This window comes from Peromyscus leucopus, chromosome 2 (genome assembly GCF_004664715.2).
Source record: "Peromyscus leucopus breed LL Stock chromosome 2, UCI_PerLeu_2.1, whole genome shotgun sequence".
In the NCBI taxonomy this organism is placed as follows: Eukaryota; Metazoa; Chordata; class Mammalia; order Rodentia; family Cricetidae; genus Peromyscus; species Peromyscus leucopus.
Genome location: NC_051064.1, coordinates 63,538,857 through 63,556,184, shown reverse-complemented (window position 1 = coordinate 63,556,184; position 17,328 = coordinate 63,538,857). Strand labels below are relative to the sequence as shown.

At 43.7% G+C, this 17,328-nt stretch overlaps 1 protein-coding gene across 1 annotated transcript in view; it reads right to left on the bottom strand.

Annotated features, from left to right (window-relative positions):
• Positions 1–1,653: 1,653 nt before the first annotated feature.
• Positions 1,654–17,328, bottom strand: part of Svep1 (sushi, von Willebrand factor type A, EGF and pentraxin domain containing 1) — a 177,029-nt gene continuing 161,354 nt past the window's right edge. Inside the window, 8 exon segments of the mRNA XM_028857786.2 lie at positions 1,654–2,029; positions 3,381–3,474; positions 7,637–7,732; positions 9,613–9,708; positions 10,772–10,942; positions 14,740–14,887; positions 14,889–14,917; positions 16,088–16,261. Of these exon segments, the coding sequence (XP_028713619.1) occupies positions 2,008–2,029; positions 3,381–3,474; positions 7,637–7,732; positions 9,613–9,708; positions 10,772–10,942; positions 14,740–14,887; positions 14,889–14,917; positions 16,088–16,261 (830 nt within the window). The 3' untranslated portion in view covers positions 1,654–2,007.

Here is a 17,328-nt window from a genome sequence, read left to right as displayed (position 1 = left end):
AATATTTAATTCTGCAAACATAAAGGTAGGCACACTTGAGGGGTCCTAACATTGGATGTTGTCTACGTGTACACCTTCACTGTTAAATGCTGTCCTGGTGAGCTGCCTTATTCTAAAACACGTTTTCACTTGGCTTTGTCTCAGGGGAGGGTTCAGAAAGCTGCCCCGACACCTCCTTCTCCAAGGGAGCGGTTATTACCGCGGGTCCATCCCTGATGCCTGATTGCAAGCAGGCACAGCTGCTCGGAAGACAGTCGCTGCTCTGCTGGAAGGACTATGGGTCCAGGCATGGTGCAGGAGCACATGTCTGCAACTCCAGGGCTCCTACAGCGAGAGCAGAAGCAGAGATAGAATTTCTAGAAGCCTGCAGTCCAGCAAGCCTGGTGTGTGCCGCAGTGCATGAGAGACCCCATCTCAAACAAGGTGGAAGGTGAAGACCAGTATGTGCATGCACACGTGCACCCCCTAAACATCATACATCCCCACCCCAAAGATGAAAAAAAAACCCTAACCCTCACTTATATGATGGGTTGCTTCCTTAAAACCTTGCTCAACACATCTAATTTGGCTTACTTTGGATTTATAACCCTTTTAATCCATTCAAAGTAAAAGAATCCAAAGTCTAAACTTTTAAACCTATTCAAAGTAACAGAAGCCACACTCCGCTTGGCAGGGTGTGTTTCATCAGCAGTACCCTGAGAACCAAGGGTTACTATCAATGGCTTTCTTTTTATTAAACATAGATTTTAACCCGTATTTTGCATTTTTATGGTTATAAATGACAAGGATCAACACAGGATGGAAGCTGACAGACTGTAGACAAACTGAATGACAAGTGGCCCGTAAGGACGTAAGAATGAGAAGTGGGGCATGTCAAGAGAATGAGCCAATGATGAAGAGACCATCAGCAAGACCCTTGTCACCTGTCCTGTATCTCTGACGTGCTATTGTGTGCCCTGTGCCCCCTGGGAGAAGTCCTCCCAGAGAGAAGAGCCAATATAGTTATATAGTTAGTGTATTAAAACAAAATCTAGGGTTTGGCTTCAGTTTCTGGAGTCTGGGAAGTCTTTATTCTGAAACAGGTGTAATGATGGATGTAGATGAAGTCATGGAAACAGGGCAGCTGGACTGTCTCCTGGCTACCGTCTGTAATTTTCTCTTTCTCTCTTTCCTTTCCTTCCTTCCTTCCTTCCTTCCTTCCTTCCTTCCTTCCTTCCTTCCTTCTTTCCTTCCTTCCTTCCTTCTTTCCCTCTCTCCCTCCCTCCCTTCTTTTCTTTTTTCCTTCTTTCCAGGGGACCCAGGAGCCTGAGAATTTTTCAGAGAGTATATTTACTCATAAATCATGATCATTCCACCCCCCACTGCTAAGTTGATGGCTACAGCTTTCCAAGTGAGGAAAAGGATCCTCCAAGTCACTCTCAACATCAGGACAGGTTTTTGCAGAGGGCACTGGGTCCAACAGGTGCCCTCTTACTGAAGAAAGGGGCCCTTTACAGCCACACACTGTAAACAAGACAGGACTGAAGGAGGGGCCTCTTTTATCGTAACTGTTCCGTGCATTTCACGTGCTATGCCAGAGGGTTAGAAGGAAGTTCATGAGTCCTCTTCTTGTTCCCCAGCCACCTCAGAAAAAAGCTACTCTGCAGCAAAATCTTATTTAGTAGCAAAATATATTTTAATGGAAAGTCATCTTTAAGTAACTGAACAAAACACGTGTTCCGGGGACTTTCTCAGCAGACAGCAGAGTATGTACATCTGGTGAAGGTGGAGCAGCATCCGTTTAATATAACTTTTATATAGGAAATGCAAGCATATTTAAACAATGGAAACATGTAAGAAAGGACGTCACGAAGAATAACAAAATAGATCACAAAATTAAGAAGTCGACCTCAAGCTTATAAAACAAACACGCCCAAGCACCGTGTTGGTCTTCCTTGGTGTGAGTTCCAGGAGCTACCAGGAGGAGATGACCCTGCTTCGGGAGAGGCGATGGGGGGCGGGGGTGTGTCAAAACCCGGCTCTCCTCCTCCTGAAGAAAGAAAACAACAACATCAACAGCTTCAAGAGGAACGATGAAGTTCAGGTAGGGAGACATTTTGGGTTACTCATGGAGAAGGGGGCAGTAAATTTTAGCCCAGTAGGCATATCTAAAAATACTTGTTAAGGATGAGGGTCATTCCTTGGGAGAAGGAAGGGGCGTGGAAAAATTAAAGTATTAGGAAACATTCTTATCAACTTCAGTAGTGATATTGTAGTCAAAAAGCTCAAACATTGGCTGGGTGTCTTTCTCTCTCTTTCTCTCCCTCCTTTCCTCCCTCCCTTCCTCCCTTCTTCTTTACTTCCTTCCTTCTTTTTGTTATTTTTTTGAGACAGAGTTTCACTATGTAGTTCTGTCTGGCCTGAACTTGCTCTGTAGACCAGAGTGGCATGGAACTCACAGAGATCCGCCTGTCACTGCCCCTGGAATGCTGGGATTAAAGATGTACACCATTATACCCTACCTTGCTAGGACATTCAATAAAATACATTAAGTTCATTATTTATTCTCTATTTTCTGTTCAAGAATATTATCTTTATCATTTATGTAAATTTTTACTGCTTTTAAATATTTATGTATTTATTTAATGTGTGCGTGCATGCATGCGTAAATGTGCATGCATGTGTGTGTGTGTGAACATGTGTGTGCCTCTGCCACAGCTCATGTATGGAGGTCAGAGGACAACTTGCAGAAACTGATACTCTTCCTCCAGCACATGTGTCCCAGGAATCAAACTCAGGTCCTCAGTCTTCATAGAAATCATCTCCACCTGCTGAGCCATCTCACCAGCCCTAAATTTTTTTCTTTAATCATGGAAAAGTCTGTCCCAGGTCTTGGGAGGTTGAGGCAGGAGGATCACAAATTCCATACGCATCACCTTCACACAGGGGCCACATCAGTCTCCATATTGTTCCAGTTTTAGTATGTGGCACTGAAGGGAGCCCAGTACAGTTTATTTATTTATTTATTTATTATTATTATTATTATTATTATTATTATTATTATTATCGAGACAGGGTTTCTCTGTGTAGCTTTGTGCCTTTTCTGGGACTCACTTGGTAGCCCAGGCTGGCCTCGAACTCACAGAGATCCACCTGTCTCTGCCTCCCGAGTGCTGGGATTAAAGGCGTGCGCCACCACCGCCCGGCCAGTACAGTTTATTTTTGAGATCTCGCCTTCTTCATGCTCTGGGTTTAGTGAAGGTTTGGAAAGAATACCTAGATATCCCGTGATTAACAAAGTTCACACTACAGCTAGAGATACCTTCGGGCTCTTCTTGAACTTCTGTCGTCCCCGAAATACGGTTGAGTTGTAGCTCAGTGTTTGTTTTGGGCTGCCTTACCTGGAGCAGTCGTGTCCTGTCCAGGCTGAGAGACAATGGCACCGGTTTGGTCTTACGCATTTCCCACCATTTAAGCAGGGAGACTGGCAAACAGCTGTTATAAAAAAAAAATGCATGAATTCACTTAGTCAATGCTTAGACATTCTGAAGATGTCACAGAAGCTCGTGGGTAGGATTTGTCCTTTCCTTCTACTGAGCCACCACTGACCGCTCGTCACATACCTTACATCCATATGTGGCGTCCCCTCCCCTCCCCCTGCTGAGCTTTTCGGGGGTTTTCACACCAACCCCCCCCCCCACCGCATTAAATTTCACCACACAGCTTTACTGATCATGTCAAGCCCCCAGGGTTGTCTTCTTAAATATTTTATTACTATTTTAATGTGTGCAACCAGTTTGGCACTTTGTTCTGAGCTCTAAGTTTATCATGCACTCAGTTAATCTGTGGCTCTCAGAGTGGGGGTGGGGGCAGCAAGAAACTCTAAATTGATTAAGTCAGACACCAGCTGACAGGAGAATAAATCTGTCACACAGAGTGCTCGGAACAACACATGAGGCTGGAGAGACGGCTCAGTGGTCAAGGGTATTGGCTACTCTTCCAGAGGATCCAAGTTTGATTCCCATTATCCACAAGGGCGATCACAACCATCTGTAACTCCAGTTCCAGAGGATCTGATGGCCTCCCCTTGCCTCCTCAGGCATCAGGCCTGAAAGTGGTACACAGACATATATGCACACAAAACACTCATACACATAAAACAGGCGCGCAAGTCCTTTGTGTTTGACCAGGAGACACATTTCATGCTCTTTTAGACAAAACAACAAACAAGCAGACAAACAAATCAGCATTAATCAGAATTAAAGAACTTTAATTAGGGCTAAAATTAAAATTAGTCACGACAAAACCTCGAAAGAATGCCCAAAGATCAGCTACACAGGTGCCTTTTCCACAAGCCCACAAACTCGTCACGTGCACAAGTCTGGTCGTTAAACACCATGGAGTCCAGTCTGTCTAAGAAATACCGCCAGGATGCGGAGTACCTGAACATGCATCCCACGTACGCCAATCTTGCGGCAGTAGCCGTATTTTTCATCATGCTGGTAGTGTATGTGTGGTTTTGGTGGCTGTGAGGTGGAGCGAGCCTAGTCACTGGGAAGGGAGAACCTACAACCCAGCAGGTGTGTGTTTTCAGGGAACTGAGCTCACAGGGCTGTGTATTAGAATCCAGTGGAACTTCTGCCTCTAAAGACCTTGCAAGAAAAGACCTGTCCTGAAAAGGAAAGATGGCGCCTTGTTTAAGGAAGCGTAACCCACGTGGAAGTCTCTTTGGGGGCAGGGGCTTCCTCTGGGGCTATTAGGGAACAGTAGATTGTTGGTTTTGTTTCTTTCCCTCCAAGTACATTTGTAAGACAGAAGAACTGGGGCGTTCTCTCTCTGATGGAGCCATCAGTGACATTTAAGGTAGCCAACCATGTTAGCAACACCCTGAAATTCCCTCCAAAGAAGGCTCACTTTGATCAACATTCCTTTGTTGGTGACATTTGTGGTTGACTTTCAAGTGAGACTCGAAGTACGTGAAGGTTGATTGCTTTGATGCACGGATTCTGTGTGTTGGCCACTATAGGAAGTTGACCTTCTTGACTTTCCTTTTGTATTTTGCTTATTGCACAGTTGCTTTGGCGTTAAATCAGTTACATTAATATGCCTTGAAATGACATAGTATTGCTTGAAAAAAAAAACACCATGAAGTCTAAAAACTGATAAAAGTCCACTGGCTATCTGTTAAACCTGTCATGAGGGAAGGTGAGTCCATACAGGAACTGTCAGGGGAGAACCGGGCATGAGTTTTCTTTTAGCATAGCTAGGCAGGCCCTTTCCTAAATGAAAACCCATCCTTCGTAAAATACAGTGAGGGGCTGGAGAGATGGCTCAGCAGTTAAGAGCACTGGTTGCTCTTCCAGAGAACCCAGGTTCAATTTCCAGCACTCGAATGGCAGCTTGCGATTGTCTGTAACTCCATTTCCAAGGGATCTGGCACCCTCACATAGACATGCATGCAGGCAAAAACACCAATGCACACAAAATAAAAAAAAATAATAATAAAATAAAAATAAAATAGAGTGAACTGTCTCGGCACAAGACCAGGGGTGAAGAGGAGAAAGGAGACGTAAACACGAGGCTGGCCCCTTGCAGGAGCCTCTTGCTAAGCAAGAGTAAGAGCAGGTCAGCAGGGTACACTTACTTGCAATTTAATCAGAGAAGAAAAAAAATGAGACAAACAGAATAAAGCCCAGCAAAAAATAAAACCGGAGCATTCCAGTCCAAGACCCCACAGTTTCTTTTTGTGGAGATAAGACATCGGGACTCTCTCAGGAGCACACTGCTTGGTGGCCCCTGGCTGGAGTCATGACCAGCAGTATTTTCATTTCCCAACTGCTTCCTCCTTCCTTCTTATGCCCGTGTGGGCCGCCCACTCATGTGTGTCTTCTGCACAGCCCCATTTCCTCCCCACTTAAATGCCTTTTATTGATGATATACAAATCTGTGTCTTCAATCTAGATGTGTCTGCTGGGAACCCGAACTATCGTGTGACTGCCGTTCAGACCACTGCCCTTGTGTGTCCCAGATTCTTCAAGTTCAACGCCTTGCCTAGACACCAACCTGTTTTCCCTGGCTCTTCTAGTTCAGTAAATGGCATCTGTTGTAGAATATTATTTTTAAGGTGTGTTGCCTTTGTTTATGTTGCATTTGTTTAACTCTGTGAAGCTGTGTTACTGTGTCTGTCTAAAACACCTGATGGTCTAATAAGAGTTGAACGGCCAATAACAAGGCAGGAGAAAGGATAAGCAGGGCTGGCAGGCAGAGAGAATGTACAGAAGGAGAAATCTGGGAAAAGTAGGAAGACGTAGCCAGGGAAGGAGGAAGACATCAGGGGCCAGCCATCCAGCTACACGGCAAGCCATGGAGTAAGAGTGAAAGTAAGATATACAAAAGAAAGGGGAAAAGCCCAGAGGCAAAAGGTAGATGGGATAATTTAAAGTTAAGAAAAGCTGGTAAGAAACAAGCCAAGCTAAGGCCAGACATTCATAATTAAGAATAAACCTTCATGTGTGATTTATTTGGGAGCTGGGTGGTGGGCCCCCCCAAAAGAGCAAAAACAAACACCAGCAGGCATTGGTTTCAATTCCCGAGGCCAAACTGGAGTGAGCAGAATCACTTCCCTTATACCTGTACACCGCCCCTCCCCACCATATCTGTGACCAAGGAGCAGTGGTTCTACTTTTCCAGCCTGTCACAGAGCCACCTTTTTTTTTTTTTTTGGTTATAATTTTTCTAGGTTTTGTTACTTGTCTACAGTGTACCTATAACTTCCTATCTAATCTCTTACTGCTGCCAAAACTACATTTTCCTTAAAAAAAAACAAAAAAACAAAACCTTTTTAAGTACGTGGGTGGTTTGTCTGCATGTATGTTTGTGCACTGTGTGCTTGCTGGGTGCTTACAGAGGCCAGGAAAGGGTATAGGATCCCCTGGAACTGAAGTTACAGACAGTTGGGAGCCACTATGTGGGTGCTGGACATTGGAGCCCAGTCCTCTGAAAGAACAGCCAGTGTGCCTTAACCACTGAGCCATCTTTCCAGTCTCTACTCATTACCATATATTATTCCTGCCTAAACCCCTCCAGGCTCCTATTCTCTCACGGCATAGTCTGGCACCTTGAATTTGCCACATGCGTTTCCTAACTTGATGCTGTCCATCTTTCCAGCCATGCCCCTGTGTTCTTTTGTGGCTTCTGTCAGATGTGGTGAGTTGCAGTTACACAACAGTGTGTACCTATGCATCTGCATGCTCCATGCCTTTGAGTGGAATGATCATCCAGTGACTCTTAATTAGTGATGGTTGGCCTGGAAATGGAACTAAGAGCCAACTAGTAGATACTGGACAGGATCCAGAGAAGAGGTCTTTTACTGCCTAATGGGGTACAGCAGGGTGTGAGAGACATTGTTCAGGAAGGATCGAGGAGAGCTGATGATGTAGATGGTGTTCTTTGGTGCATTCTCTGGAAAGGTGTTTCTCAGGGGTGATCTAATTCAGTGTTTTAGAACTGGTCACATGGTGGTCCTGAGACATTCTTGAGAATGGCTGGTACCATTCTGTTGCAACATCACCTTTCAGTCCAAGTTTAGCCCATCAGTGTCTCCTATGGTTTCATGAAACCAAACCATTAAGAAAACGAACCAGGGGAGGAAGCCTACCTGTATGACAGCGGGACCCAGTCCAGCCTGCAGGGCAGTCACACTGATAAGGGGCCACGCAGCGCCCGCCATTCAAACAGGGAAGTATGCATATTGCTGAAAGACAAAACAAAATGACCAGAACAGATAAAAATGTGTTGACAAAGGTTTTGATCACAGCACCCAGGTTCAGGCCTGCTCAAATGTTCAAAATCCATTTTGCTGGAGGAGAAACTTGGTGTGGCTCACTTGAGGCTCTTCCTTCCCGTATGCACCCTCCTTACTAAGGACTATTGCCGGGAAAGCGCAATCAGGTGGGAGTCTGCTCCTGACTCGGGTGTAACCACGGAGGCCAAACACGCGATTTCCTTGAGGGCACTCCGTCCCGGTGTTTGCTAAGTGCTTTGCTTTCACTCTTTGCAACTTAAGCAAAACGAACTCCATTGATGTCATTTCGAATTTCTTTTGAGAATTGTGTGAAATGCCGTGAGAGGATTCGGCTGCCTCAGGCTTTCTTCTTGAACTACCAGTGAGAATGGGCGATGGCCGGGCTGTACCAGAGGCTCTTGTTTGTAATGTTTGGGTAATAGGACAACTCACTCCTTATTTCCTAGGAACTGAGGCCTGATGGTTACAGGTCGGACGTTCCCCTCCATCCTCCAGAACAATCACTCCCTCTAGAAGAGGCAGAGGATGTTTCAAGTATGTGAGATCATTGCCTTGAGTGGACTAGGAACTAAGCACAGACTCTCGGGTCCCATCCCTGGTCAACTGAACCAGACAGTCTGGATCTTAAAGCCTCTGCAAGATGGCTTCTATGCCAGTTAAAGTCTGTGCCGCCCCTGCTAGATGCGGAAGGGCAGGCATATGCTCAGCAAGCTAAGCTAGCCAATCCTGGCCTGTGGCTGGGGGCACCCCAGGGTCTGTGGACCCTCGGTATTATGGCGGTGAAGCCTGAAAGCCAGCCCCACATGAAAAGAAATGAAGAAGGAGGAGGGAAAAAACCTGACACTTCTTTTTTCTTAGCCACTGTGAAGACACTTGATTTGATAACAGCTGTTACTCATTTTCCTTTAAAAAACAGTTGAGAAAGTCACATGAAGTTTTAGAGTTGGCCTTGTGTTTAGGGGGAAAGGACCCGACTGGTCTAACCTGACTGCTGTCACACCAAAGTCTCAGCATGGGCCTATCCATACAGGAAACTGTCCGATCCTGACACATTAGGACATTGACATAGTCAACTTTAGACATTAAAAATCATTCAAACAACTTACTGAGGGCCACCGGCACGGCTCAGTAGGTAAAAGCCCTTGCCAAGCAAAGCTGGTGACCTGGGTGTGAGCCCCAGGACCCCGGGTGGAAGGGGAGAACCAGGTCCTGAGAGTTGCCCTCTGACCTCCACACGTGCTCTATGGCACATGCGTGTACACAAATAATTAAATAAAAAAGTCAAAGTAGTTATTGATACGCCCCAATAAGCTAAGCATATTTCAAGTAAAGATAAAAATTCTGTTAATTTATTAAATAACGTATAGATTAGGACTTCTGATTTCCCTTATTTTCTTAATTAGGAGTGACTTTCGCATGACCAAGAGCCATGGTGGGCTCACGAGTTCCCTGAAAGGCCCAGTGCTCTGGGATGCCGCACAGTCATTCCAACTGTAGCCAAGGCTGCCCTGGTTATCACTGAACTGAGGTAAGGGAAGAGAGCGCTGTGGCAGGATCACAAGCCCCTCCCTAACAAGAGCCTGGTGCTGAGCACCAGGAGGCATGTGAGACTTTAGATGAGGCAGCTGCACACTCAACGTTATAGATATTGTAGCTAGATCTTCTGCAGCCTAGTAATCTATGAGTGTAGCTCTGTACACTCAGGTCTGCAGCAAGGATTTGAGACCATCAGTTCTGCAGGGCAGTGAAGGCATTCCCAGGAACTATTGTAAGCCAGCAGCTTCTCAGCAAATGATGGGGTGCAAAGAAACATTCAAGGACAGACTCACGCTCTTCACAGAGACGCCCCATCCAGCCGTCTGGGCAGGAACAAGCATTTGGACGTTGGCAGACACCTCCATTCTGACATGGGAACCGACAGACAGCTGGAAAGAAACAAGGTGATTCATAATTCCAGGGAATTTGGGAAAGTTGATACTAGACAGCAGGATTTCTCACTCACAAGTCATAAATGGTGCAGGCTTTAGAGAACAGAAATACAGTTAAACACCAAGAAAGAATTTCAACATATGAGGAGAGGCACGAGTTGTTGGCTGTTACCATGACACCTGCCCCCATCTTTATGGAGGTGAACTAGACAAATGCAAACTGTATTGACAACTTAGAACTTGATAGTCTGTTTTATGCACATGTTATAAAATAAGCACAGTCAAGCCAATTACTGTTTGTTAGCACACATAATTACCAGTTCTTTCTCCCCCTCTTCCTTCCTCTTCTTTTCCTCCCTCCCTCCCTCCCTCCCTCCCTCCATTCCTCCCTGCAAATTTCAAAACTGCAGTATGATACTGTTAACTGTAGCAGAAATGCATCAGATGTGTTCTTCAGAGTGTGTTCGTCTCGACTAACGAAACTCTGTATTCTGTGACTAATGTCTATATGCCTCTTCCCTCAGGGCTCGAACCACCATGGCACCACACAGCTCTCTGAGTCTGACCACTTTAGACTATATTTTCAGTAACATAGTCCTTGGCTTTTAGCAAATGGTTTTACAATGAATGAAACAACCATGATTTCAAAAACCATTCAGATGTTAGGAAAGTATCAGCTTTAGAGGAGTGTACTTGGAGATCTTGTTATCTTTTTTTTACATTTTTTTTTTGAGACTGGGTTTCTCTCTGTAGCTTTGGAGCCTGTCCTGAATCTCACTCTGTGGACCAGGCTGTCCTCAAACTCACAGAGATCCACCTGTCTCTGCCTCCTGGGTGCTGGGATTAGAGGCATGTGCCACTACCACCCAGCTTACCTTTTTTCTATTTTGAGCAGATTTTCAAAAAAGTAAAATTGCAAGTTATGGAAAATGATACAGCTGTTAAGCCAAATTTAAGACCAAGGAAAATCAAAGTGATCTGCATACTAATTGTTGGTCATATTGACCTCTGTACACATTTCTCTGCAGCATCACTTGGAAATGATCAAATATTCTCTTACCTCTGCAAATAGGAGATGATGTCCATGTTCCATTTTCTAGGCATACACTCCTCAGAGCACCTTCTAGCATATACCCACTGTAACAGGAGTAGGTGATCATGTCCCCATATTGGTAATGGACACCCCGAGCAATCGCATTTTCTACATGATTTGGAGGACCACATGAAATTTCTATAGGAAGACACAAGTAACAATTGAGCCTGTCCAACTAACCAAGATTGAGAGCACAGCCTTGCCATGAAGACTGAAATCAGTTTAACGATCATAGATAAAATACATACAAAAAATATTTCCACCTGTATAATGTCTAGAATACTCAGAACTGAAAGCATAATCTGTCATTTTAGTTGAATTAGATTACAATACCACAGGGTCTTTGTCCTGTGACTCAAATGTCCAGGCTGAGCTATTTGAAACCCAAGGAAAGACAGGCGGTAGAGAACAAGGATGAGCTCGTGTACCTCGCCAGAGAGGTGGCTGCCAGAGAAGGTCGAAACAGAACGCTTATCAAATTAGCACAGGGCAAAAAGGAGCATCATAGCCTATGGATTATGAAATGTTCTGTTAGTGCTTAGAACAGTACCAGCAGCCCAAGAGCTCAGTATGCGTTTAGAAAATGAATGGATGCCAACAATAGCCTGTGGCTGAGGGAATCTATGTTAGATTAAGTAACCGTCCTTTTTTCAAGTATATTTAAATCAAGATTATTATAGCTGTTTTGCTTTGAAGATTTTTTTGAAAGATGTCTCAAGATAATTCTGTGGTGCACTGAGGACCGGGCTGAACTCGGTATTCTACTGTGTGTCTAGTTCGTGTAAATCTAACAGGTGTTCAGACTGCATGACCTGCTTACAAAAGGCATTTCGTTATCATGCTCTCATTAAGATTTAGTAGAGGAAATAATACATTTGTGTGATGTTTCTACATTTCCTTTTCCTTCTCGGCTAGATGAAATGCCTCCGGTGTATCAGAGTCTGGGAAGAAATAAATGTCATGCTTTGCTCAGATCAGGAGGGAAGGACAGACACATGGTATAACAAGCCTCCTGTGAGCTGTATCATGAGAACAGAAACCATGCTGTAAAAACACCAAGGTACATATACCTGTGCTTAGAGCTGTCAAGGTATGAACCACAGTGAAGTGGCATTTGTACCATGCTAGAGAGTGCTGGTGGGCCAGAAGGGGAAGGTTTCTAACTGGGGCAACAGCCTATAGCAAGATCACAGGGAACTGATGGTTGCCTTATAGCAGTTTGATAAGCAAAGCATCTATATGGGAGTCTTCTGGGGTTTTAAGTACACATTTCTGGGGTTTCTAACTTGGGAACCTGCATTTTACATACCCACTCTGGGTGATTCTCATGTGCATTAAATTTAATCTCTTATTTGTAGGGATTAATATGAGAAGCAGGTAGTCAGGAGGAGGAAGGTTATTGCCTAGACAAAGGAAGGATGTGTGGTTTTAATCCAAAGACTTCCTGTCTGATAGAAAATGTGAAAGAGGCTGGAGGATTAGCAATCATGGAAACCGTCTCCTCTCCAAGGCAACTTGTGGCCCACTCTAGAATACCGAACGCCATCAGGCATGCACAGAGAAGCATTTGTACCAAACACACGTCTCTTCCTGCTCTTACTTCCAGTGCTCTGAATGGCAAGCATCAGGGAGCCAAGAACCAAGGTGAAGATGTGTGGGCAGAATGAGGCCACTTGGCCCGATTCCCTTCAGGCAGGTGGCTTCAAACCAGACCAGAAGACCAAAGAGAAATTTAATGTACACTCAGTTACTTCTTTCCCTTTCCTTAGTGGGACATTCTTAAGTGTCTGGGAATCAAATCCTAGCTAAAAATACAGTGTGGAATTTTCTGGCTTAAAAAAAACAAAAACCAAAAACCAAAAAAAAAAAAAAAAAAAAAACACACACACACAGTCTAATGCTGCAGTAGCCTGGCTACTAGCTAAAAATTCTGGAGGTGGGGATGTCAAGCTATTGGGCACTTCTTCCCATCTAGAGAAACTGCTGATACAGCATATATCAACTGATTTCTAGTTGAAAACAAACCCAGGAGAAAAGTAGTATTATTACTTTAACAAATGAGAATTCTTAGACCAAGAATTCATGGCATTCATGTAAGTTTACAGTTAAAAATTTGGAGGCTAGAATTCAAACCTAATCTTCATGTGCATGTCTTGTTTCATTAATTGGAGCACAAGTGTTTTGAAATGGAATACATCTGGGGCAAAATATTCTTATGTCATGTAGCCTGGCGCCTTGCATTTTGTTAGACCCAATGAACATTGTTATTGACTGCTGTTGACAGAGTAGCTGGGGAAACAAGGGAGTCAAGAGGTAGGATGTCGGGTGTGGAGATGTTTAGAGTGGAAACGGGGTAAGAGATGTCAAGAGAGAATCATAGTTAGCAGGGTAAGTCTCTAGATTGCAGAAGGCAGTGTGGCAACATGGATGGATTCACATGGTGCTGGGCCAGCAGTTCTCAAGTTATGGCTCCTGGACCAGCAGTGTTTCTCTGCTTACTCAGCACTGTGAACAGAATACCTGTCAGGAATGGCCTGAGAGATGAAAGGCTTATCTTGGCTCGTGGTTCCACATGGTTCAGTCCATGGTTGTTGAGCTCCTGTGCTTGGACAGATAGTTGTGACCATGGAACCACGTGGCGATACTGATTCTTTACTTCACAGCATTTGAGAGTGAGAGAGGAAGGGACTGGAGACAAGGTCCTGTCCCAGGAACCTACTTCCTCCAGCTGGGTCTCACCACCTAAAGTTTCTAGAACTCAAAATATTGCTGCTAGCAGGGAACCAAGCATGCAAAACACAAGTAAATGAGGAGCATTTCCTATTCAAACTATAACAATCTCCGCAAGCAACACCCAGGAATTGTTAGAAATTGATGCTGCCTGGCCTCATCCGAAAACCCAGACCCAGAAACTGGAAAGTGGAGCCCAGCGATCCGTTTCCCAGTGAGCTCTTGAAGTTCTACTGATGCAGGCTCAAGGGTGAAAACCATCTCAGGGTAATTTTTGTTTGCATAAAGTACTCACAGCCCATTAAAGGATAATGTGAAGACTTCGGTGACGTGGAGGAAAATATATATTTTAAGCTTAGTGTCATGCTTTTTCTCCAAAGCGCACATTTTGACAAATCTACTCAGTGAATCCTAATCTCCTAATCAGGGAGGTTTTAGTTTGGCCTGGAAAATCCATTTTTTAAAAAAATATTCAGTATTCAAACATGTTTTTGTTGTTTTAAACACCAGTGCAGAAGATAACTAAAATAGTGCAGAGATCTAACTATGAGCAATTAATTACTTCATTGAAAATAATTTCAGAGGATTACAGAGATGGCTCGGGGTTATGAGCGTCTACTGCTCTCGCAGACCCAGGTTCAGTTCCCAGCACCTGCATGGTGACTCACAATCATCTATAAGTGCAATTGCAGGGGATCCGATGTGCCTTCTTAGGTACCCGACACACACACGGTGCACATATACACATACAGGCAAATGACTCATACATATAAAAATGAACAAATATTTAAAAACATTGTTGTAAACAGAATCAAGCATTAATTAAAAAAAAACAACCCCCCCCCAAACTTCACAGGGCCAGAAACATGGCTCAGCAGGTAAAAGTACTTGTGAGGCATGTGTGACAATCTGAGTTGGATCCTTTGTACCTGATTGTCCTCTGACCTCCTCCTCCACATGTATGCTTTAAGTTATACCTGTTCTCTCTCTCTCTCTCTCTCTCTCTCTCTCTCTCTCTCTCTCTCTCTCTCTCTCCTCTCTTCCTCCTTCCTCCCCCCTCCCCCGCTTTCCTCTTTCCATTCCCACACTAATAGTAAATAAAATATACTTTTTTTTTTTTTTAAAAAAGGAAAAAAAAACCCTCAGAAATCTAGGAGAACCTTCTACACTAAATGGCCCTCACTGGGCTCTGCCCGTTGACTTACTTTCACATTTGGAGTTGGTCTGTGTCCATGTCTCATCAGGGTTGCAGGTGATGATGCCATCCCCTTTGAGCAGGAAGCCTTCCCTACACTTGATAGACACGTTCTGGTTGACGTAAAACTCCCTCTCAGAAAGCAGAGAGTTCTCAGGGAATCACGAAAGGGACAGGGCATGGATTTGCTGTAGAAAGGCAGGCAGATGCTTACTGAGTAGCTCTCTTTCCCTAATTCCTCTCTTTAAAGACAAAGTTGGCCAGCAGAACATCGATTCTCAATGACAGTAACAATAAGGATATTTGAAAAAATTTCCAACAACCTGGTCTGAAGCTTACAACCCTCCTGACTCAGCCCACCATGCCCAGCAAAAGGTGTAACAGCTTAGAACTTCAAACATTAAGCACACATTTACTTCACTCCACATGAAATTATTTGTGCAGATTAAAAATCAGGTATCTAAGAAATCAAGGACCACATTGAGTATCCCCTCAATATTTGATGGATGCCAACAGCATGATAAATTCTGTGGAACTCCTTTCTGTTACCAAACATCCTTCAGAGGGGATGGAAGCAGACAGCCCTCAGACATTGCTGTGTGAGTGTAGCCTGACTTCAGACCTGTACTGTGAGGAGCCAAATGACAGAACTGCACAGTGAGTTTGGGGGCTGATGATGAAAACGGGATGCTCCCACAGTTCCGAGGGAAACACAGGAAGTGATGCTAGTGTTCAGTTTGTTCAGAGCAAGTGTGTGTCCTACGTCGACACAGGCTTCAGGCTATTTCAGTTTTTCTGATTTTAAGTGGGTTGAAGACAAGTCACGCTGAGGTAGGGCGCTTCTTATTTCTAAAGGCTCCACTGTGCACTACGATTCTTTTAACAACAGCCAGAAGCCTTCTCAAGTTGTATTCCTGTGGCATTCTTTTCATTACAGTGGCCACATTCTCTCTAATTACCACATTTATGTTTTATAGTAACATTGGTCTTTAACCATATCTTCTTCCTTACTTCCTTCCTTCCTTCCTTCCTTCCTTCTTCCTTCCTTCCTTCCTTCCTTCCTTCCTATAGAATTCACAATATCTTCATTTCAAAATACTTTCACTAATTTGTATTTTCTCTAAATGCCTGCATTTATACTCAGTCAAGGTATCTGATAAAAGCTGATTCTTAGACAGACTGCTATAACATAATACAAGCAGAGATTTAAAATATCCCATAAAGTTGGGCTTAATGGCCAGAGGTGGCTTTCCCTGGACCAATCTCACTTATCAGTGTTTCCCATTTCATTTAAAATGCATGGGAAGCTAATTGGGAAACCAAATGTGATTAAAACAGCTCTTCAAGTCAACACACACGTTTGCAGAGGGGCATCAGGGGACTCCAGGTTCCATTTTCAGTGCAGTGTGCCTCAGGGGACCCTTCCAGGGTGTAGCCTCTGTGGCAGGAAAACAGCAGGCTGAGTCCAGATGTGGTGTTTTCCATGACAGCCTTCCCATTCAGAAACTCAGTTGGAGCCTCACATCTGTTCTCTGAAAGGAAGAATAAAGCCCTGTATTAAATGATTCCCCAAATGCCCTTTGCTTCTTTTGCTATAGTTGCTGAAGGTATTTTGTATGGTGTATGTGTGTGAGTTGTGCACATACACGTGGACTATTAATGTATATTATATACACATACACACACACATATATATACATACCTACCACACATATGCCTACTTATGAATGAAACAAATAACATTTATTGATATAGAAAAAACATATTGTATATTTCTGTTGGATTACCACATGCTCCAAGTGAAGATTGCTATTTAGTCCTTTGTAATTCATTTGTCTTTATGTATTTTGCTAATAGTGATGGATGTGATAGGGGTTTGGATAAACATACGCATGATAAAAAGGGATGTTATGGGCTGTGAACTTACCATATGATACTAGTTTCACTATTTTTTTTTATAACACTTGGTTTGTAAGACCAGATTAAAATACAGGATTCTCAAACAAGGTGTGTAAAAACATTCTTCCCTCTGACCTTCTTCAAGCTCACGGTTCTCCATTCTTGCTATTTTCCCACTGTACTTTACTTTCTCATTGATTACTCTTGTTTTATAAGCAGTATGAACAAGTTCGAACAGGATTCCAGGTGCCTCTGATGCTGCTAGTCTGGGCTGTGCTTTTGAGAAACACTGGTCAAGGGCACCCTAATGATACACACAGCTCCCTTGAAATCTGATAACACATAGGCGCAAACTCAATAATTTCACGGCTTATTTTGTAAGGATTTTCAGATCAGGTTCTCACTATTTATACTTGCATCTCCACAAATATTTGTGGCTTTGCATATACCTAAAAAGTGTATAAATAACAGATATCAAAATATTAATATTTTTTACTCTGAGCGGTGACCGTAAAAATATGTTCCTGATTTGCGTTGTCTGATTTCTTGAAATTTATTTGTATGATTAATAACTTAAAATGAGCACTTATAAACACATGAAGATGTGTGGGATTCCTCTTCGTTCTCAGCTCCTAATCACTGCACACACAAACACTTTTGAACACGAGCAGTTTAGATAGCATGCTCCTGGGGTGGGGAT